This window comes from Saccopteryx bilineata, chromosome 9 (genome assembly GCF_036850765.1).
Source record: "Saccopteryx bilineata isolate mSacBil1 chromosome 9, mSacBil1_pri_phased_curated, whole genome shotgun sequence".
NCBI classification, from domain to species: domain Eukaryota; kingdom Metazoa; phylum Chordata; class Mammalia; order Chiroptera; family Emballonuridae; genus Saccopteryx; species Saccopteryx bilineata.
In genome coordinates this window covers 3,322,427-3,344,247 of record NC_089498.1, presented here as the reverse complement: position 1 = coordinate 3,344,247, position 21,821 = coordinate 3,322,427, and the positions used below count along the sequence as shown (strand labels likewise).

At 49.5% G+C, this 21,821-nt stretch overlaps 1 protein-coding gene across 1 annotated transcript in view; it reads left to right on the top strand.

Annotated features, from left to right (window-relative positions):
• Nucleotides 1–21,821, top strand: part of ITFG1 (integrin alpha FG-GAP repeat containing 1) — a 122,302-nt gene that overhangs the window by 27,219 nt on the left and 73,262 nt on the right. Inside the window, exon 7 of the mRNA XM_066243157.1 lies at nt 14,103–14,164. Within this exon, the coding sequence (XP_066099254.1) occupies nt 14,103–14,164 (62 nt within the window). The remainder of the gene's footprint in view (nt 1–14,102; nt 14,165–21,821) is intronic.

Below are 21,821 nucleotides of genomic sequence, written 5' to 3'. Positions count from 1 at the left end.
GCCCAGGCGCTGCTGTCTCGCTGTGGTTTTGATTTGCATTTCAACATGACCTGAAAATGTCTTTAATACTGCAAATACTTTTCCACTCATTCAACCATTTCAATAAACACTACAAGGAAAGGTCCAGACTCAGGGCTTGAGTCAAGCAGCTCTTCTCCGCTTGGAACATGATTCCTCCAGGTGCCGCTCTTGCCTCCATCCAGTAATTTCTCCAGTTATCCTTCACGCCCTTCCTGTCTTCACCCAGGTCACCTGACTCCTCGCCGAGTGAGGCTGCCCTGCACGCAGCCTGCAGCTCCAGCTCGGCTGCTGCTGTTTTTCTCTGGAAGCCCTTCCGCTGTTAGCGGATAGAGCCGTTTGCTAAGCGACCACAGGCTTGTTCACCGCACCTCCTCGTGCTCGGGGAGGGTGGGGATTCTGCTGGTGCTCTCACTGCCGTTTCTCCGGCGTCTGGGACAGTGTCTGGCACCCGGCGGGAGGGTGATGTGTGTCTGCGGAGCAGAGTCCCAGTGTGGGCAGCAGAACAGACCGCCAAGGCCACTAGCATCGTGTTAAGGGCTCCGACGCCCCTTATCGGTGGACCTGTTCCAGCTAAAGATGAAACAGCTAACACAGGAAGCTCTCGGTGAAAATGGTTTGTTCACACGCGTTCGGACCTCGGTTTTTGAATGAGTTTTCTTTTTAAATTCCACAAGAAGTAGCTCAGAATTACATATAAAGCTTAGGAACATTGGTTGTGGGAATTTTATCTAAGCAGATGTAGAAAATAATGAAGACTTTTTTTTTTCAAGAATTCTGTCCATTTTTCTAAAAAATACAAATTAAACCATTCCGACTCTTAAGATAGCATAAGGTTATCTTATAGATCCTGTCAAATTGCGTTCAGTTTGAACCGATTCAAATTCTGTTGTAAATAATAGTTGATCTTTATCAGCAAAGATGGAGAGACCTGTTTACTAAAAGCTGCGGTTGTGTTTCTGATGTTATCCTCATGTACTCAGATAAGGACAGGGCACCGGGGAGACAGAGCAGCAGGAAATGTGTTCTGTAGGCATCCTGCATCTTCTCTGATACAATGTGTACACATGTTTATTCCCAAACACGGTGAGAGAAAGCTCACAGAGATATTAGTCTGTCTAGCAACATCACCCTTGCTACTTCATAACAGTTAGAACCTATCATTAGTACCTGGGCTTAACTCAGGGATGTCCACCCCTCTCCTCTCCATCTCCCCAAGAGGGTCTGCCGGAGCACTTAATCTGAGTATCACTGCTGTCCTGGTGTTGGAAGCACACATGCTTAAGGGCCCCGACCCCACTGACAGGTTGCCGAAGTGGTGTCACCAGACACAAGGCACCCCGCTGCATGTGGCCTCAGCCCCTGAGAGTATTAGAGAGAGGTCACTGACTTCCAGCCAGGTAATTATCATACGAGGGAAAACAAGGTCTTTACTTGTTCGGGGCAACATGAGCCTAACTACGGCATATTAAAAATGTTTTATAAAAGTACGCTGCGTGAGACACGGGTAGATAACAGGTGGATGGGATGGCGGGGTTGGGGACTCTTCCCGATGGAATCCTTTGTCTGCTGAGGCATGTAGCTCTCAGTGAAAGTTCACTTAATGGCGTTGCTCCGATTTCCCTTTATCTCCTTTTCACTGAATTTATTATCTGTTACTAGATGATACCAACTGGTTGACTTGCACCTTGGTAGCATTTCTCAGACGCTGTGCGACCTGTCAGAGCAGCGCCGGCCCTCAGAACGTGACCTGTCAGGAGAGGGGACACTTGTCCGCGCCGATTAAAGAGCAGGCAGAGAAGTGCCTCCCCTGTGGGTTTTTATCCAGCCTGATCGAGCGTGTGGTGTCGGAGCTGGGCTTCTTACTCTGACGAGCGTCCGCTAAAACATGGTCTGGTCCTGAGCTTCCCTTGCTTTAGAATGAGCGCCATTGAAATGTATCAGCTCCTTTGTGTCATGGGCTCCGTTCGGTACAATGGAGAAGGAGTTAGTGACACTTCACAGATTATCATTCTGAACAGGACACCTGCCCGTGGATTAAATTCTCTGCCTGTCACAGAGAACCTGATTTATTTGGGGGCGTTATTGCCCGGTGACCTTGCTTGGTGTCTAATTTATTTTCAGGGAGAGGAACAGAGAAGACGACCAGAATCAAGTTAATATTTTCTTCTCAGAAACAGATAGCCTTGGTTATATTCAGGCTTTTATAAATGACCGTCATTATGGGCAGTCAGCGCCGACAGAAGTGAGCCGGCAAACGCAGGGAACAGGCAGACGCTGCGCAGACCTCGCTTCCGACTCGTTTCCCGACCCCTCCTTAACGGGGAGGAGCCGGTTGACTGAAGAGGTTCAGGGCCCTGTTTACCTTTCGTGACAAAGCCACGCAGGGCGGTTTTCCAAGAAGTATTTAGATGCTTACGTTATTTTTTTTTTCATTGATATGAACAGGAAAGAGTGGAAGTGGGAGAGAAAAATAGATGAAAAGAAGCATCAACTCATTCTACTTAGTTCCATTTAGTTTTCATTCATTCATTCATTTATTTACTGATCTTAGTGAGAGAGAAAAGGAGGGAGAGGGGGAGAGAGACAGGAACACCGATCTCTTCCTGTACGTGCCCTGACCAGGGATCAAACCCATAACCTCTGTGCTTTGGGAGGATGCTCCAACCGACCGAGCCATCCAGCCAGGGCTCACTGGTTGCTTCTTGTAGGTACCCCGACTGGGGATCGAACCTGTGACCTTGGTGCACCAGGAGAACACTGTCCCCCGAGCCACCTGGGTAGGGCCTAGACGCTTCTATTAGTTCAGGCCTTTTCTTCCTGACGTTTCTTTGTTCCTCAGACCCTCTAAATAGACACGAGGAATGAAGAGAGGATGTTAGCGGTCCACGTTTCTCTCTCTCTGTAGTAGTTGAAGGGTGTGTGCGGCAGGGCTGTGAAAAGCAGTGTAGCTTGAAGTCTGAGCTTCAGGCCAGCCCACGTGTGTGCCTGGTCAGACGTGAGCTCTCGTCCAGGGCCTCCTGTCCTTAAGATGAGGGGTCAGTGAAGCATCAGTCACAGACGAGGTCCTGCTTCAGGGTGCTTGTCAGCTGAGAACCGTTGCTGGGGCCCCGTCACACGTACAGCCTCCCAGCTCAGCGGTGTCTTATGATTTCTGTGCTCGGGGACCTTCGGTGGCTCCTCTGTCCTCTGCATCCGGTGCTAGGTGCTTCGCTGGCGTGCGTGCAGCGTGCGTGGTGGCTCTGGCCCGTGCTCCGGCTCTGTGTCTGGAGTCCCCGCTGAACTCTGCTTTTCCTCAGCAGCTCTGGCTCTCCTTGTCGCCAGGCCTTTGCTGCTGCTGTCCCCTCTACCTCAGGGCTTCTCGGCCGTGGCGTCCTGCCACAGTGAGCTGGAGCCTTGTGGGGAGCCCTCGTGCTTTGTGACCCCTCCAGTCTCCACGTCGCTCCCCTCCGTGGGACGTTGTGCATTCTCTGCAAATACACCTGAACTCTCTGATTCTTTCACTCTTGCCCTCGGGTGCCAGGGATGCCTGGCCACCTGTAAGGAAAACACATCCTAATCACCAGGTTAGCCGCTGTCCCTGCTCTCATCACATTCTCAGGTCAGGCCCTCCTGTATTGTCTGTGGTTCCTGAACTTCGTCTTCATGTCGTCCCAGTTTGAAATTGAAGTGCCCTTCTCATCCAGACACATGTGAGGTAGTCTATCTCCCTCCCTTCCCCTCTTCTCCTATCCCTCCCTTCTTTCCTCCCTCCTTCCCTCTTCCCCCCTCCCTCACTCTCCCCCTCTCCCTCTCTCCCTCCCTCTCTCTCCCTCCCTCTCTCTCCCTCCCTCAGTCCTTCTCCCTCTTTCCCTCTTTCTCCTTCACTCTTCTCCTCTCCCACTCTGCCCTCCCTTCCTCTTTCCCTTCCTCCCCGTTCCTCCCCCCTCTCCCCCTCTCCCCTTCTCCCCTCTCCCCCTCTCCCTCCCTCCACCCACCAGGCTCAGAGAAGAAAGCAGTGCACACTTTTCTACAGCCTCTCCCAGCTGCGCTGCCCCATGTCAGCATTTAGCAGTGTGTTGGCTCCCAGCAGCTTGAGGCAAATGCAGACCTCCCTCCCTGCCCCTCCCCCTATGTACTTAAGCAAATGGAAAGGGACACTCAAGTGTTTTCTGCTAAATCAAGTACCCTGAGTAAGGAGTTGTTCTTTGGCTGAGTAGATGTAAATTAGGTCATCTCTTATCTAAAACATCAGGCAGACTTTGACCAAGAGACTGATGTGACATTTAGTAGCAGGCTATGTTATGTGGTTTGATATTTCTTCACACCTGCTTGCTGAATATAGATGTGTTTTAATCTGATATCCAGGCCCGCATACTGCAGACGATAAACACAAATGGTAATATGTATTTTCTCCATAAATGGAATAAAGTTTTTGAAACTCAGCATTTTTTATAACATTTTGAAATAGAATATTTTTATTAATAGAACTCGAGTAGGAACTTTATTTTTAAACAGCATTTGGGGCCTGACCTGTGGTGGCGCAGTGGATAAAGCATCAACCTGGAAACGCTGAGGTTGCCGGTTCAAAACCCTGGGCTTGCCTGGTCAAGGCACATATGGGAGTTGATGCTTCCTGCTCCTCCCCCCTTCTCTCTCTCTCTCTCTCTCTCTCTCCCCTCTCTATAATGAATAAATAAAATCTAAAAAAAAAAAAAAAGTTTAAACAGCATTTGGTTCCCTTAGATTCTCAGCTCTCACTGAGTTTTTTGTTGTTGTTTTTTTTACAGAGACAGAGAGTGACTCAGAGAGAGGGATAGACAGGGACATACAGACAGGAACGGAAAGAGATGAGAAGCATCAATCATTAGTTTTTCATTGCAGTTGCAACACCTTAGTTGTTCATTGATTGCTTTCTCATATGTGCCTTGACCGCGGGCCTTCAGCAGACCGAGTAGCCCCTTATTGGAGCCAGCGACCTTGGGTCCCAGCTGGTGGGCTTTTGCTCAAACCAGATGAGCCCACGCTCAAGCTGGCGACCTCGGGGTCTCGAACCTGGGTCCTCGGCATCCCAGTCTGATGCTCTTTCCACTGCGCCACCGCCTGGTCAGGCTCTCACTGAGTTTATGATAATAAAAATATAATGTTTTACTTCTATTATATGACTTTTTTAATGTAACAGTATACCACAGACAGTGGTTGTTAATCTCTTTAAAAATTTTCAATCTTTATCAATAAGTGACAGAATTGTGCTGACATTTTAATTAATTTATTTATTTTTATTTTATTTTTTTCTGAAGCTGGAAACGGGAAGGCAGTCAGACAGACTCCCGCATGCGCCCGACTGGGATCCACCTGGCATGCCCACCAGGGGGCGATGCTCTGTTGCAACCAGAGCCATTCTAGTGCCTGAGGCAGAGGCCAAGGAGCCATCCTCAGCGCCCGGACCAACTTTGCTCCAATGGGGCCTTGGCTGCAGGAAGGGAAGAGAGAGACAGAGAGGAAGGAGAGGGGGGAGGGGTGGAGAAGCAGATGGGCGCTTCTCCTGTGTGCCCTGGCCAGGAATCGAACCCGGGACTCCTGCACGCCAGGCCGACGCTCTACCACTGAGCCAACCGGCCAGGGCTGTGCTGACATTTTAACTGTTATGAGTTATCTTTTAATGGGTTAAGACTGTAACATAAACTTTCAGATCAAGCTTGTTTGCCTGGACACTTCACCCAATCAGAATGCATGACCTGCTGTCTTGTGACCTGAGTGACAGTTCATCGCACTGATATGCCAGTAAACATAATAATAAGCAGATCTGTGGTAACTCGTCATATTTTTTAATACCCAGTGTAATGAGTGTACAGCAAGGAGCTTCATTTGTTGGAATGATTCTCTAGTCAGAGTCAAGAGGAACAAAGTCAGTTTCTGTCTGATCTAGTTGGTTGACTATGAACGTGGAAGTCTGTTCATGTCAGGTGTTCTGGACCTTGAAACTGGCATGGTGCAGTGAAGGGGGGTCCAAAATTAACATTCTACTTCAGCTGTTCTGGCCAAGACGTTGACATTTCTCATCATGGATATTATCTGTAATCAGAATGGTCTCTTCTTTCAAATTCCTACTGGCCTGCAAAACCGAAGTGCCTGACAGGAAGTACTTCCTTGCGCCATTTCTCCCCTGCTCCTGCCACCAGAAGGGCTGGCTCCACCGAGACAGGGCGGAGAATAGACTCCACGTGAGTGGCTGGGAGCTCATTCTTTCTGAACCGGGACCACAGACCCCGTCCTGGGAGTCGGGGGCCTTGAGAATGTTTGAGCCTGTCATTAGTGTCCACGTGTCACAGTGGTCACAGTGTGGGCCAAAGGGAGCTAAAAGCATCTAGGAGGACTGTTCTTACAAATTAAGAGGCCCTCTTTATTTTTTCCAGTTTGGTGTTTTGAAAGAACCTTCATTACTGGGCTTCAGGCAAGCCGTGGGTCACTCGCCCTTCCTTCTAGGGAGGTGCCCGGAACACGGCACTGGTCAGAGTTCCCAAAGGCAGTCTGTCTTGTTCATTTCCGTGGCTTTTCCCTACAGTGAAGGAGTTTCGTTTCTGAAACAAACTGTGCAGTGGAATTGGCCTGCACCAGTGAGTCATGACAGATGACAGACAGAGCCGCTGGGGGAGCAGAGCGGGCGGAGGGAGAGGCGTCTGACTCAGCACTGCGAGCTGCCAGCGGCTGGTGTGGGGTGTTTCCCGTCAGTCAGTGACAGGGACCAGTGTGCGGGACACACGTGTGCACACACATGCACACACACACACACACACACACATGCATACGCGTCGCTCTCCCAGCGAAGCAGCACCTCCTCTATCAGCAGGACAGCTCTGTTAGATCTGACTTGACTTTTTTCTGTCCTCTGCGGCCAGAGTCCATTTTTTATGATCATTAAAAATGTTAAGGCAGGTGAAAGAGTTAAAGGAGTGCTCTTACAAAACCATTGTGTATGAGCTACCGGACATAAAAGCATGAGTTCTGAGAGCCTGCTGCCGCTGGTGGTGGTGCTGCAGACCCTCCCCCACTGCTCACGGACACGGCATTCCGTGTGCACACCAAAGCATGTGAAGTGTTTACTGTCCCCGAGGGACGCGTCCCGATCCATTTTCCTTAGCAAGAACTCAGTTTACCTAAAGAGACTTAAATTAAAAGCAGTATATCTTAAATGACACTGACCTGTTAACATGTTCTGGTAGCTTATGGTTTTATTAATCCCAGAAACAAAACAAGCAGCTATTGGATGACATGTGCTTAGAATTCCATGGTCTTGTATTTAATGACCAACTTTACATTTATTGTAACATAAAGTCACTTTTCTAAAACAAAATTAAATTTATATTGTTTTTTATTTGTACACGTAAGAGATTCACCGCCTGTTTTTAAGTGTATGTTTCAGTGGCGTTACATGCTTTCATAGTGTCCTCCTGAAATCCATGCATATTGAGCGCCAGCCCGCGCCCCTGCCCCCAGGTGCTGGTGCCACACTTCTGTGTGTCTCCACGTGTCCTCTTCAGAAGGAGAGCATGAAGGCTTTGGCTTCTTGTGTCCGGCTTCTTTCACTTACCCTGATGTTCCCAAGGGTCACCGTGTGGCAGCAGCTGTCAGAACTCCCTTTGCTGGGCTGAATTATTGATATATTACACTGTTTGACTGCAGCACCTCTGTTGTTACCCACTCCCCCGTCAGTGGACACCTGGCTTGCTTCCACTTTTCACATTTCGGCTTCTTGAATTGTTGCTGCTGTGTCATGTTTTCAACTGTTTGGGGCACGTACCCGGAAGTGGAACTGCTGGGTCGTACGGTGATGCCATTTTTAATTTCTTGAGGAACCATCATCACAATGGCTTGACCATTTTTCATTCTCACCAACGGTGCACAAGGGCTTCTCCACGTGCTTGCCAACGTTTGTTGTTTTGTGTTTTCTCCACAGTAGCCATCTTACTGGATGTGATGTGCTCTCTCCCTTGCAGTTTTGATTTCCACTTCCCTAATGTTTAGTGCTGTTGACCTTCGTTTTATGTATTTATTGGCCACTTGCATATCTTCTTTGGTGAAATGTCTATTCAAGTCCTTTGCCCATTTATTAATCAGGTTGTTTTTGTTGTTATTGAGTTTTAGATGTTTTTCTATAAGGAATGTTATTCCTTTATCAGATACATGATTTGCAAATACGTTCTCCCATTCTTTAGAATGCCTTTGTACTCTGTTGATACTGCCTTTTGATGCAGTTTTTGAAATTTTTCATGAAGTCCAGCTTACCTGTTGCTTCCTTTGTAGAATGTGGCTTTGATGTTCTGTGCAAGAAGTTGTTGCCAGGTCCAGCGCTGTGAGGCTTTTGCCCTTGTTTTCTTAAAGAGTTTTGTACTTTCCGGGCCAAGTGAGTTGGATCCGGCCCGCGGCATCGTTCGCATGTGGACGTTCAGCTGTCTCGGTGCGACTTGTAGGAAGGACTTGTTGTCCCCCATTCGGTGTTCTCGGCTTTCGTGTCAGAAATCATTTAACCCATCTATTAAAGGGTTTATTTCTGGGCTCTCTATCCTTTTCCACTGGTTTTATGTCAGTCTTCTTGTTAGTATCACACTATTTTGATTACTGTAGCTTTGTAATAAGTTTTGAACTCAGAAAGTATGAGTTCTCTAGCTTTGTTCTTTTTTAAAGATTGTTTTGGCTGTTTGGGGGCCCCTTGAAATTCCTTTTGACTTTTAGGATGAGATTGTTCTGCTTGTTAGAGATCATTCTATAAGTAAAATGTCGTGAGTTTACAGAGCATCAGTAGAACTCTCCTGTCTGGCTGGACAGGCCGTTCCCTTCCTACTCTGGGCACAGTGTTTTAGTTCAGTTTTCCGTTTTAAAAGACGATATTCGATTTCTCATGTAAAGCCCTTTGACATTAAAAAAGAAAGGTTAAATCTCTCCTCATTGCAGTGAACGCTCTTAACATGACCTATAAACAGCATTCTACTATTACAGGTCAGCTTTACTTTTCCAAGATAGAGGAGACAGTTAAAAGATGTTCAATTACAACTGTCTGTTCCATTTATTAAAGATAGACTTTTGGAATTAACACTGAGTTTTAAAAATTATTTCATGTGGCTATTTGAAAGGAAGCTCTCATGCATTTCATATGTGCTTAAAATTTTCATGTTTAATCATTATTGTACTTGTTTCTGCTTCAATTTACAATTTCACATGTGAAGTTTAGGTATTACTTTAATCAAATTTTGTAATCTTGAAGAAAATACTTCTCAGAATTATTACTAAGATTTTATGCAGTTTGAATGGTATGTGGAAAGTATTTACCTCTCAGAATTGTCATTAACTTATTCTGTACAATTTGGATATTATATGAGCAGGTTTTCAATTGTCAAGTGTACTTAGTGTGTATATTACATTAATAAGATAAGCTTTACTTAATATTTGTGTTTGAGTGAGTTAGAGGCTATGAGTATGTCTTTTTATTTTAATAAGTGGCTTCAACTTGAAATTTTTTAATGATTTGATTATAACTTATTTCATATATAAAGAGGTTTATATACAATAAAATGTCACACATTGGTGTACTAGCATTTCACTGATGTCAGCATGGTAACTTCTAGAACTGTGCAGTTTACCTGTTAAGCTTCTGGTCAGCATGAATGTCTCCTCCTCAGTGGAGCCCCCACCCTCACCCAGGCCGCGGGCGCCTCTGCCAGCTCAGCTGCTGCCACACAGTTCTCGAGTCCTGCAGAGCCTGGCCACAGGGTTCCCTTCCTCCTCTGTGTCCTCCTTAGCAGCCGGGGGCACACTCACTGCGTTCCTCCTCTGTATCCTCCCTAACAGCCGGAGGCACACTCACTGCGTTCCTCCTCTGTGTCCTCCTTAGCAGCCGGGGGCACACTCACTGCGTTCCTCCTCTGTGTCCTCCTTAGCAGCCGGGGGCACACTCACTGCGTTCCTCCTCTGTGTCCTCCCTAACAGCTGGGGGCACACTCACTGCGTTCCTCCTCTGTGTCCTCCCTAACAGCTGGGGGCACACTCACTGCGTTCCTCCTCTGTGTCCTCCTTAGCAGCCGGGGGCACACTCACTGCGTTCCTCCTCTGTGTCCTCCCTAACAGCCGGGGGCACACTCACTGCATTCCTCCTCTGTGTCCTCCCTAGCAGCCGGGGGCACACTCACTGCGTTCCTCCTCTGTGTCCTCCCTAACAGCCGGGGGCACACTCACTGCGTTCCTCCTCTGTGTCCTCCCTAACAGCCGGGGGCACACTCACTGCGTTCCTCCTCTGTGTCCTCCCTAACAGCCGGGGGCACACTCACTGCGTTCCTCCTCTGTGTCCTCCCTAACAGCCGGGGGCACACTCACTGCGTTCCTCCTCTGTGTCCTCCTTAGCAGCCGGGGGCACACTCACTGCGTTCCTCCTCTGTGTCCTCCCTAACAGCCGGGGGCACACTCACTGCGTTCCTCCTCTGTGTCCTCCCTAACAGCCGGGGGCACACTCACTGCGTTCCTCCTCTGTGTCCTCCTTAGCAGCCGGGGGCACACTCACTGCGTTCCTCCTCTGTGTCCTCCCTAACAGCCGGGGGGCACACTCACTGCGTTCTTCCTCTCTGTCCTCCCTAACAGCCGGGGGCACACTCACTGTGTCTAACACCCAGCGGACTGCCAAGCACAGGGAGCGGCTCGGACGTCGGATGCGTGGGTGGATCTGATATGACAGGAAAATCTGAACTATTTTTTAGTCTTACCACCTTTTATAGGCAAGGAAATTTTCATTTCTCCATGTAATAAATCACTTTTCTTAATCCCTTGTACATAATTGAACAGGGAAATGAGTTTTGTTTTTTGTATTTTTTAAAGTGAGAGAGGTGAGGAGGCAGACTCACTCTTGCATGCGCCCAATCTAGGGCCACTACTTCATTGCTCATCAGCTGAGCTATTTTAGCACCTGAGGCGAGGCCATGGAGCCATCTCAGTGCCCAGGGCCAATTTGCTCAAACCATTCAAGCCATGGCTGCGGGAGGGGAAGAAAGAGACAGAGAGGAAGGAGCGGGGGAGGTGTGGAAAAGCAGATGGGTACTTCTCCTGTGTGCCCTGACCAGGAATCGAACCTGGGACTTCTACCCGCCAGGCCAATGCTCTACCACTGAGCCAACTGGCCATGACCAGGAAATGAGTTTTTAAAATCAATTAGGCAAGGTGCTTCCAATCCCTTATCTCACTTCACTGATTTTCAAAGTCTTAATAAACAGCTAGCGAAACTATGAAAATACAGTCAGCAAAGATTGTGTTCTAGTTTTTAAATTTCTAAACATGAATTGAACAACAAGAAGCTCATAGTAGATAATCTTTTATGAAAATATTTTGAGACTAATTCAGCATCAACAGAAAAGACATCTCGTTTTTCTGGGAATGGTGATGGAGGGCCGGTAGCCACCACCACTCCCACTAACTGTTTCCGCTTGGCCCTCTGTGGGGACAGGGCAGCTCTTCCGGCTCAGCGACGCTCCCTGGCTGCTAGGCCTTGAGCCTTGGGTCCCGTGTTGTGAAGGAGCTCCTCCTTTCCCCTCAGATGGGTTCATTTCAGCAGTGTCATGGTTCCGGTTTGCACAAATTCATGTGTGTCGTATTAAATACCAGCATAATTGCCCCTTTCACATAGCTCAGTGCTTGCATTGACATGGCTCTTTGATTCTTAGAAATGTCTGTGGCTGTTAATCCCTAATCACTGTCCTGTGCTGGTTATCCACATCTTCAGATAATATAAAATGTAACAGCTTTTAAACATTCTTAGGACAGTAGTCATTGTAATAACTAAGAAAAATAATACTCATTGTAATGAAGTGCTTTAACATAAGACCATTCTTTCTCAAGACTTTCTATTTGAAGATGCAATAAAGTAACTATTTTTAGATAGCCCAAGCAAATTTGCAATATCTATAGTATTTAGTTATTTAGCAATCATTTGAACTCATACTATTTCCAACCACATAGGAACCGTAGAGACATAAAAATTAATTAGGCATGACCCCTTCCCTCAAGAAGTTGAGGACAGACAGAATGGAACCAGAATGTCATAGTATGTTGCAATAACCGTGACAACAGAGACATCATAGTGGAGCAGCAATGGAGGGAAGGCCATGCCGAGGGGAAAGAAGGGCCGCAGGAAGGTTGGGGACACTTGAGCTAATCTTGAAGAATTAGTTCACCGGATGACTGGGTTCTACAGAGTGAGTTTCTTGGGAGGGAGCCGTAGGAAATGAGCCCGGAAACACAGGCAGGTCGTCCTCCCCGTGACAGTGACTGATGAGGAGTGGACCCTCCATCCTGGAAGAGGGGTGGGGAATGGGGGGTGGTTAGCTTTAGTTAGGCTGATGGCCGCACACGGGCGCATGGGGAAGGGGGGAATGGCTGTGGGGCGTCGTCACACAAATCTCAGGCAGCGTTCGCGAGTTTTCCAGGGTGAGGATGGACGAGAACGCTTCACTGGGAGTGTATGTTTGACAGAGACAGATAAATAAATCATCTTCCTAGAGGATGACGTTTCTGTATCCAGAGGCAGGACGTCCTCGGAGGCGAGAAGGATGCAGAGAGCAGGGGCACTGGCGAGGGTGGGCTCCCTTCCTTGTGTCTGCAGTTCTGAGCTCCACTAATAATAAAAGTGACCAAATTACTTAGCTTCTCAGGGCTTTCTGGAAAATCTTTATTGTAATTACTACATCAATTAGCTTCATGTGAAATCTTTACAGAAAACACAAATTAAGAATGACAGTTTTCTAAACATATTTAATGGGGAAGAAAACCGTTTCTTTAAAATAGCTACGGCCTTCACCTCACCCTGAATAATTTCTGTGTTTTAAAGCACAACAAAGTAATATTGTTTTAATATTCCTGTGAGTCAGCCCATCACTTTAAAACTAATCATCTTCACGGAACTGTCCCCATGCAGACGTAACAAATGCTGCTGCTAAGAGCGATTGCGGCACATCTGGCTTTGGCCCAAGTGGGCTGTCTGAGTTATTGTTTGTGGAAGTTTCATTAAAGTCTTTGTACTTCTCAATAGAACAACTTTCTTTAGTTAGAATTGCCAGAGGTAACTTTTCCACTCCACAAAATTTGAAGTCTAACTTACTGTTCATTTAACGTAAGAGCTAAAGACTTTGGACGCCGTAATACTGTGGTTTAGAACCGTGCTTGCAGCCGAGTGTGAGAGAGGTGCCTGCCGCCTGTGGGGTGAGGGCAAGACAGCAAAACGGGCTTCTGGTCAGAATATCCTCCCTTACGTTAAAAGACAAATGTCCACCGCGTAAAACTGAAGACATCGGCTTTATCAAGCAGCTCGGGGATTGGGGGGCATCCGGTCATGGGGAGGGTTTGACAGGAGGAAGGGCCGACAGGGAGCAGTTCACAGCGGGAGGGGAAGGATTGCTTGGGGCCAACAGCCTCTCTGGGGCAGGGGTGGGAGGGCTTCTGTTGCACAGACTGGCTCTCCTTCCTGTGGGGGAGAGCAAGCGGTGTGACAGGCGGCCTCACTGATGCCTGGATGCTGCAGGAGGGGAAGAATTGCTTGGGGCCCAACAGCCTCTCTGGGGCAGGGGGTGGGGGGGCTTCTGTTGCACAGACTGGCTCTCCTTTCTATGGGGGAGAGCGAGCGGTGTGACAGGCGACCTCACTGGTACCTGGATGCTGCAGGAGGGGAAGAATTGCTTGGGGCCCGACAGCCTCTCTGGGGCAGGGGTGGGAGGGCTTCTGTTGCACAGACTGGCTCTCCTTCCTGTGGGGGAGAGCGAGCGGGCAGGGGATGGGGGGGCTTCTGTTGCACAGACTGGCTCTCCTTCCTGTGGGGGAGAGCGGTGTGACAGGCGACCTCACTGGTGTCTGGATGCTGCGGGAGGACTCATGCCAGATGCTCGTTTTTCCTCGATTGTAGTGACAGGGTCCACAAGTTTCTTCTCTGGGATGGGCTCAAGCTCGTTAAAGTATAATTTTAAAAGGGTTTAAGCACAGTAGCACGAATAGCTATTCTTATGTATTGCATTTCTGCCTGTTTTTAAATGTGCACATCTGTAACAAAACTGACCGTCCGATTATTTTCCTCCCAGATTTATTCCTCACGACGTTGTCTGCCTCCGGTACCTTCCAGTTTGAGATATGGGAAAATGTGGTAAGAAATCTTTTCTTTCAAGCACTTTTAAACGGCGGCGTTCGGTAAGAGCACACAATTTTAGAAAATACAAGGAAAGTAATCACTTGACCTGTTGGTTTCAACAATAACCAGAACAACTTTAAGAGCCTTCGGTTGCATTGCTGCATTCAAGCTGCTGAATGTCACTGGAGGAAGTGACTCATCCAGCGCCGGCCCCTCTGCGGGCTGTCAGACGCGACTGCCGATTAAACCAATCAGTCAGCCCTGATGTGTGTGTTCGCAGGGCCCCGCCGGGCTGCCTGTCAGCTGGCGAGAGAGGGCACTGTCATTGAATTTGTCGGCATGATGCTTTATTGAAGAAAACCCCTTTTAAAAGACTAATATTTTCTCCTTGCCTTCAGGCTTATATAAAAAATAAAATAAGAAAACAGATACTGAACTTAATTGCCAAGTTGACCAAGTTGACCAAGATTAAAATGCCTTTCTACATATACATATATAAATTGCAATATAAGATGCCCAAACAGATGTCATGATTTTATTTTATTTTATTTTTGGCTTAATATAGAGTGTACGAAACAGCATTTTTTTGATGAAGACTAAATCACCCCCACCTTAGAGCTGAGCTCTGGGCTGCACCGCAGGGGACAGGACTTGAGGCTAGGCCGGGTCAGCCGACTGGCAGGCACCGAGTCACGGCCGGGCATGGAGCCTCACTCCTGCTGTGGCATTCGGGCAGCGGGATGTCCCCCACGGGCCGTGTGCAGAGGCTCAGTGCAGCCGCGTGGGTCAGGGGCACAGCACAGCTGCTTTACAGGTGTTGGTTTTAGACCGCTGACTTCCACCCGTTTCTTATCGGTTGTCTTGTATTCGATCCATATTAAACCCATCACACGTACAGCTGTTTACAAAATTACTGATGGAGAAATAAGCAGGTCTGGGAAATGCGAAGCAGCAGCTGGAGGAGGGAGATCCCCTCCTGGCACCATGCGGCGAGCCTCCTGGCCAACACGGGGCGGGGCCCTGGGTGCTGCCGCCACTTCAGGTCGAGACTCTGCAAGATGGACCCTTGTTTATTGTGTTGCCTTTTTAAGAAATGTAACTGCATTTGTTTTCCTGACGATAGAAATAGGGTGGTTGTGTCCTTAAGGCTTGCCGTCACTGACTCCCCCACTGCCGGGGATGTGTGTTTTCAGGCGGCCTTGAAAGTAATATGCAGGTGAACCTTGAGGTATTAAACATTTGAAAATTAATCATTTTTCTTGATTAACTTGGTCTGTTGGGCGAGGGAGGCCTCACTGCAAATAGATGTAATGTATACAGGAAATCATGAGGTGCTTCTCAGGACATGAAGTCCTCCAGCCTGGGCTGGCTCACCGGAACAGAGGGGCCAGCCGAGTAGAGGAGAGTCCTTGTGAGAGACCAGACTTGGACTGGGGTCTTCCTTTCCCTTTATTCTTGTTTCCTTTAAAGAAGACTGAAAAGTTGTCTACGGGACGGTAGACACGAAGGGTTGGTCTTGCTCTGGAACAGCTGGGTCAGTACAGTGCCCGGTACCCAGGACTGCACACGAGGGCAAAGGTAGACTCAGAATCCCTAGTTCAGATAGAGAGGAGGGTCGTTTTCAGCTAGAGGTGGGACCGTCTGCAGTAACGCGCTACTTGACCAGAACCCGTCACAGCAGATTCTGCAGCGAGTCCTGTCCGCGTGTCCGTCGTGCACACGGCCCACAGTGGCGCTCTGGGGGCAGAGGGGAGTAGGGCTGTGGGCCAGCAGCAGGGCAGACGTGTGTGGCCACTCTGGCTGCTGTGACAGGAGCGGCAAGCCTCCCATCAGAGGTGCACCTCCCAGGACTGTTAGGGAAGCCTTCAAAGAGAGATGTGATGTTTGAAAGAGCTGGGGCAGAGGAACAGGGCTGACGAAGTGGTCGGAGGAGACAGGAGGAGGCAGGCTGGGGCACGCACCAGAAGCACGGGACCTTGCAGAGAGGAGAAGGTGGCTGGTCTGAGGCCAGGACGTGGAAAGACTGGAAGGTGATATTAGAAGAATTGGTTACGAGGCCCTGGCTGGTTGGCTCAGTGGTAGAGTGTCTGCCCAGCGTGTGGAAGTCCCAGGTTCGATTCCCGGCCAGGGTACACAGGAGAAGCACCCATCTGCTTCTCCACCCCTCCCCCTCTCCTTCCTCTCTGTCTCTCTCTTCCCCTCCCGCAGCCGAGGCTCCATTGGAGCAAAGATGGCCTGGGCGCTGAGGATAGCTCCTTGGCCTCTGCCCCAGGCACTAGAATGGCTCTTGTTGCAACAGAGTGACGCCCCAGATGGACAGAGCATCGTTCCCTGGTGGGCGTGCCGGGTGGATCCCGGTCAGGCGCATGTGGGAGTCTGTCTGACTGCCTCCCCACTTCTCATTTCAGAAAAAAAAAAAAAAATTGATTTCCACAGGCCAGCAAAGACTTTGACTTCTAAATTAAGTAATTTGATCTTTTTAAAATTTATTTATATTTATAAGCTTTTAGAGGGTTTAGGAGTGAGTGAGAAGCACGGAGCCTTCCTTATCGCAGCTAGTGTGGTTCTGATGTCTTGGGGGGGTGGAGCATGCAGAGGTGAGGAGATGGCTCAGGTGTTGTCTGCCATAACCTAGGAAGGAGGTGAAGGACAAAAGGAAGAAATGTCAGGAAGGGATAAGAAAGGATGAACGTGGGAGGACAGGGTGACCAGTAACACGAGGGTAACGTGTTTTATGCTGGTGGCAGGTAGGGAAAAAGCAAAAGGAAATATGTAACTTGGATAAAAGAAAACAAAGATTTTAGATAAGAGACCTATCCAGGGAGTGGTTAGAAATGTTGGCCCAGAGCTCAAGGATGAGGGTCACTGAGGGTCATGGAGGGAGATTAAGAGGAGAAGGCAGCACTGCCACCCTCAGCATCACTGGTGTCCGCACGATTGCCACCTCCGATCACATATTCATTGAGGGGCTGTCCTGTGCACTGAGGGCTGTCCTGTGCACTGCGGGCTGTCCTATGCACTACAGACTGTCCTGTGCACTGCAGGCTGTCCTGTGCACTGCGGGCTGTCCTGTGCACTGCGGGCTGTCCTGTGCACTACAGACTGTCCTATGCACTACAGACTGTCCTGTGCACTGCAGGCTGTCCTGTGCACTGCGGGCTGTCCTGTGCACTGCGGGCTGTCCTATGCACTACAGACTGTCCTGTGCACTGCGGGCTGTCCTGTGCACTGCGGCTGTCCTGTGCACTGCGGGCTGTCCAGCAGCACTGCGGCTGTCCTGTGCACTGCAGGCTGTCCTGTGCACTGCAGACTGTCCAGCAGCACAGCGGCTGTCCTGTGCACTGCGGGCTGTCCTGTGCACTGCGGGCTGTCCTGTGCACTGCGGGCTGTCCTGTGCACTGCAGACTGTCCAGCAGCACAGCGGCTGTCCTGTGCACTGCGGGCTGTCCTGTGCACTGCGGGCTGTCCTGTGCACTGCAGACTGTCCAGCAGCACAGCGGCTGTCCTGTGCACTGCGGGCTGTCCTGTGCACTGCGGGCTGTCCTGTGCACTGCGGGCTGTCCTGTGCACTGCAGACTGTCCAGCAGCACAGCGGCTGTCCTGTGCACTGCAGGCTGTCCTGTGCACTGCAGACTGTCCAGCAGCACAGCGGCTGTCCTGTGCACTGCAGGCTGTCCTGTGCACTGCAGGCTGTCCTGTGCACTGCAGACTGTCCAGCAGCACAGCGGCTGTCCTGTGCACTGCGGGCTGTCCTGTGCACTGCAGGCTGTCCTGTGCACTGCAGACTGTCCAGCAGCATAGCGGCTGTCCTGTGCACTGCAGACTGTCCAGCAGCACAGCGGCTGTCCTGTGCACTGCGGGCTGTCCTGTGCACTGCAGGCTGTCCAGTAGCACAGCGGCTGTCCTGTGCACTGCAGGCTGTCCAGCAGCACAGTGTTCTGGCCTGTACTCACTCCGATACTAGTGAGCATCCCCAACCAGGACAATCAGATGTCTCGTACATCGTCCAGTGTCCCCTGGAGGACAGAACACCATGAATAAAGATGTGGATAGGCCTGACCTGTGGTGGCGCAGTGGATAAAGCGTCGACCTGGAAATGCTGAGGTTGCTGGTTCAAAACCCTGGGCTTGCCTGGTCAAGGCACATATGGGAGTTGATGCTTCCAGCTCCTCCCCCCTCTCTGTCTCTCTCTCTCTCTCCTCTCTAAAATGAACAAATAAAAAAAATAAATAAAAAAGATGTGGATAATGATCTTAGATTAGATCGTCATATATTGCTTCCTTGTCATTTTTTTAACATTATGATTATAGCAGGGTTTTTTTTTTGTATTTTTCTGAAGCTGGAAACGGGGAGGCAGTCAGACAGACTCCCCGCATGCGCCCGACCGGATCCACCCGGCACGCCCACCAGGGGGCGATGCTCTGCCCATCCGGGGCGTCGCTCTGTCGCAACCAGAGCCACTCTAGCGCCTGGGGCAGAGGCCAAGGAGCCATCCCCAGCGCCTGGGCCATCTTTTGTTCCATTGGAGCCTTGGCTGCGGGAGGGGAAGAGAGAGACAGAGAGGAAGGAGAAGGGGAGGGGTGGAGAAGCAGATGGGCGCTTCTCCTGTGTGCCCTGGCCGGGAATCGAACCCGGGACTTCTGAATGCCAGGCCGACGCTCTACCACTGAGCCAACCGGCCAGGGCCTGATTATAGCAGTTTTAACATTAAGTATTAACACAGGCAGGCCAGAGCATAGGCGGTCAGCCAAGAGAAGGTACTTGTCACAGCATAGCCCTGTGGTTGGGACTCAGGCAGGAAATGGCGGGTCGCCACCCTGCTGTGGCCGTGGGCTCACTGCTTCAGTGCTGGCGGTTGTGGCGGCAGAAACAGTGGTGTGATGGGAATGCTAACCAGGCATACTGAGCACACGTGCTCGTAAGCAGTTCCTGCGCATTGCCTCCCTGATCCTCACAAAACCCTCGTGCAAATACATTTTAGAGATAAATAGATTGAAACTACCTTCCTCAGGTCTCCAGGCTAAGCGAGAGTGGAGCTGGGAGCTGAGCAGGGAGTGTCTCTAGAACTTCTACCCTGCAGTCAGCATGCGATCTTTCAAACCCACGCAGACAGAGGACGTTGCTGCTGCAGAACCCCAGTGAGCTGGCCCTGTGGGCTGCCGGAGCACAGTGGAGGCCGTAGGGACAGCATGGTGGAGACTGGGACAGACTGGGCTGGATGGGCCCCCGGAGCAGCCCTGAGAACAGTGCCTGCAGCTCATGAGCACAGGACTGCCAACAGCTAAGTGCCCGACAGCGTCATGTTATGCAGAGCGCTTTGTCATCTGTCACTCCACAAATAGTACATTTCCCTCTTCTGACAGTCAGAGAACAGAGACCCAGAGCGGGAGGTGGCTGTCCCGAAGGGAGAGCAGGCCTGGGACGTGGTGTCTGGTTCCCTGCCCACCAGGCCGTCCTGCCCTGTCGGTATGAGCGAGCCCTGACCGCATTCACTTTCCTGCATTAAACAGGCGCAGAGGGGAGTCGTGTGTCACCTTAACGCGTGGCTTCTACCAAGGGCAGTAACACTAATGGTGAAGTTGAGTGGATCATTTATCAAACTTTACATACAAAGCTGACGCTAATCTGAGTGGAAATTAAGTTATACATACAGGCTTGGACTGCCCAGTGCAGTGAAGAAAAGTAACGGTCGTGGTGATAGTGCCCAGTTACGCCACACGCCCAACGCATCCGGTGGCTCTCGCTGCCGCGCGGGCGGGCGGAGTCTCTTTCCCCAGTGACGAGAGGAGGGTCTTCACTGCTCTTCTTGCGCTGAGGTTCCCAGTGACTGGGGCTTCTCAGACCTGAAGACAGGAGGTGGCTCACTGGACGTACTCCCTATTTCTCCATGGAGACGCATCATGAGGTCACATTCTAGATAACACTTGCTAAGTTTTAACAACTTCAGCGGGCAGTTTGTTCACTTGAGTCGGCATATGGGTTGGTATTCAACTTCGTGTTCTATGAGGCTGATGTATTTTAAGAGAGATTTTTCTATTCATTCTAGAATCATGTCCCCTCTCTACTCAGTGCTCTCTGATCTTTCTAAAATGCAAAAAGCACCTGACTCTGTGGTTAGTAATTCGGCAACTTTGGTAGATCTCCACTGTAGTTTCAGGTGCCCCAGTGACAGCGGAGGGGGGTCCTGAGGTTTAAGACACCTACAGAAATAAGATTTCTGTAGAAAAGTCATCAGATACCTTAGTAGTGTAGGGAGACGTGTCAGCGTGTGGATGATGGAGCGCCAGCACGGCTGGAGCAGTGCCCGTCGCAGACTGGTCTTAGGCACTCTGCCGTGGTCCTCAAGCGTCTGGTCTGCACGCTGTCCCTGCAGCAGTGGCTTCCTCTGTACATGTCAGAGGATTTCTGAAACTAACTTGCAGATTTGCAGTAGAGGAACAAATCCTTGGAGGAGCAAAGAAGAAAAAACGTTTTTAAGATTTTATTTTTATTTATTTATTTTTTTTTTACAGAGATAGAGAGTGAGTCAGAGAGAGGGATAGACAGGGACAGACAGACAGGAACAAAGAGAGATGAGAAGCATCAATCATTAGTTTTTCATTGCACGTTGCAACACCTTAGTTGTTCATTGATTGCTTTCTCATATGTGCCTTGACCGCGGGCTTTCAGCAGACCGAGTAACCCCTTGCTGGAGCCAGCGACCTTGGGTTCAAGCTGGTGGGCTTTTCCTCAAACCAGATGAGCCCTCACTCAAGCTGGCGATCTCAGGGTCTTGAACCCGGATCCTCTGCATCCCAGTCCGACGCTCTATCCACTGCGCCACCGCCCGGTCAGGCGTTTTTAAGATTTTAAATGTCCAGGTGTCCTCTATAAAGACGTAGGAATCAAAGTCAGCGTATCAGATAGTAAGTAGAGACGTCCATAAGAGACCTCTGTGTAAACCTGAGAGTTCAAAATCCCAGATTTGTGTTGTGGTTCATTTTTTTTCTGTAGTGATGTAACATTACTTAAAGGAAAGGCAACTATTTGAAGAAGTGCGTATGATTTTCACAAGTCAAATGGGGCGTGTGCTCCGCTTTGCAAGGATAGCTGGGTAGGACAGACAGTCCCTGGAGCCCTTTTCTCCCTCTGGTCCCCCCCCCCCCCCCCCGTTAGCTGGAGCTGACAGGGCATGGGCCCTTTCGGAATCAGTGTAATTCTCATCTCATCTGAGGATCATGTCTGCATTGACCCCTTGAAATCTGTAAAACATAATAGAGTCTTTGCTACTTATTCGTACAACTCATAAGTTACCTTCAGAAATTGACTTTTCCTGATTTAGATCATTAGTTTTTTTAACCTTTTTACACTTGGGGACCAGTGAAAATATATAGAATTATTTTGGGGAGCACTAAGCACAAGTGAAATCACCCCAAGCACAAGTGAACTCAGCTAAGATTACAGAATCCTCATACACATCAGGGTGGTGAGCTCTTTCATGGATCAGCACAAAATTACTGGGCACCAGTCCATTGACCACTGGTTGAAAAACATTGATTTAGATCGGTGGTCCCCAACCCCCGGGCCGTGGACCGGTACCGGTCCATGGGCCATTTGGTATCAGTCCACAGAGAAAGAATAAATAACTTACATTATTTCCGTTTTATTTATATTTAAGTCTGAACGATGTTTT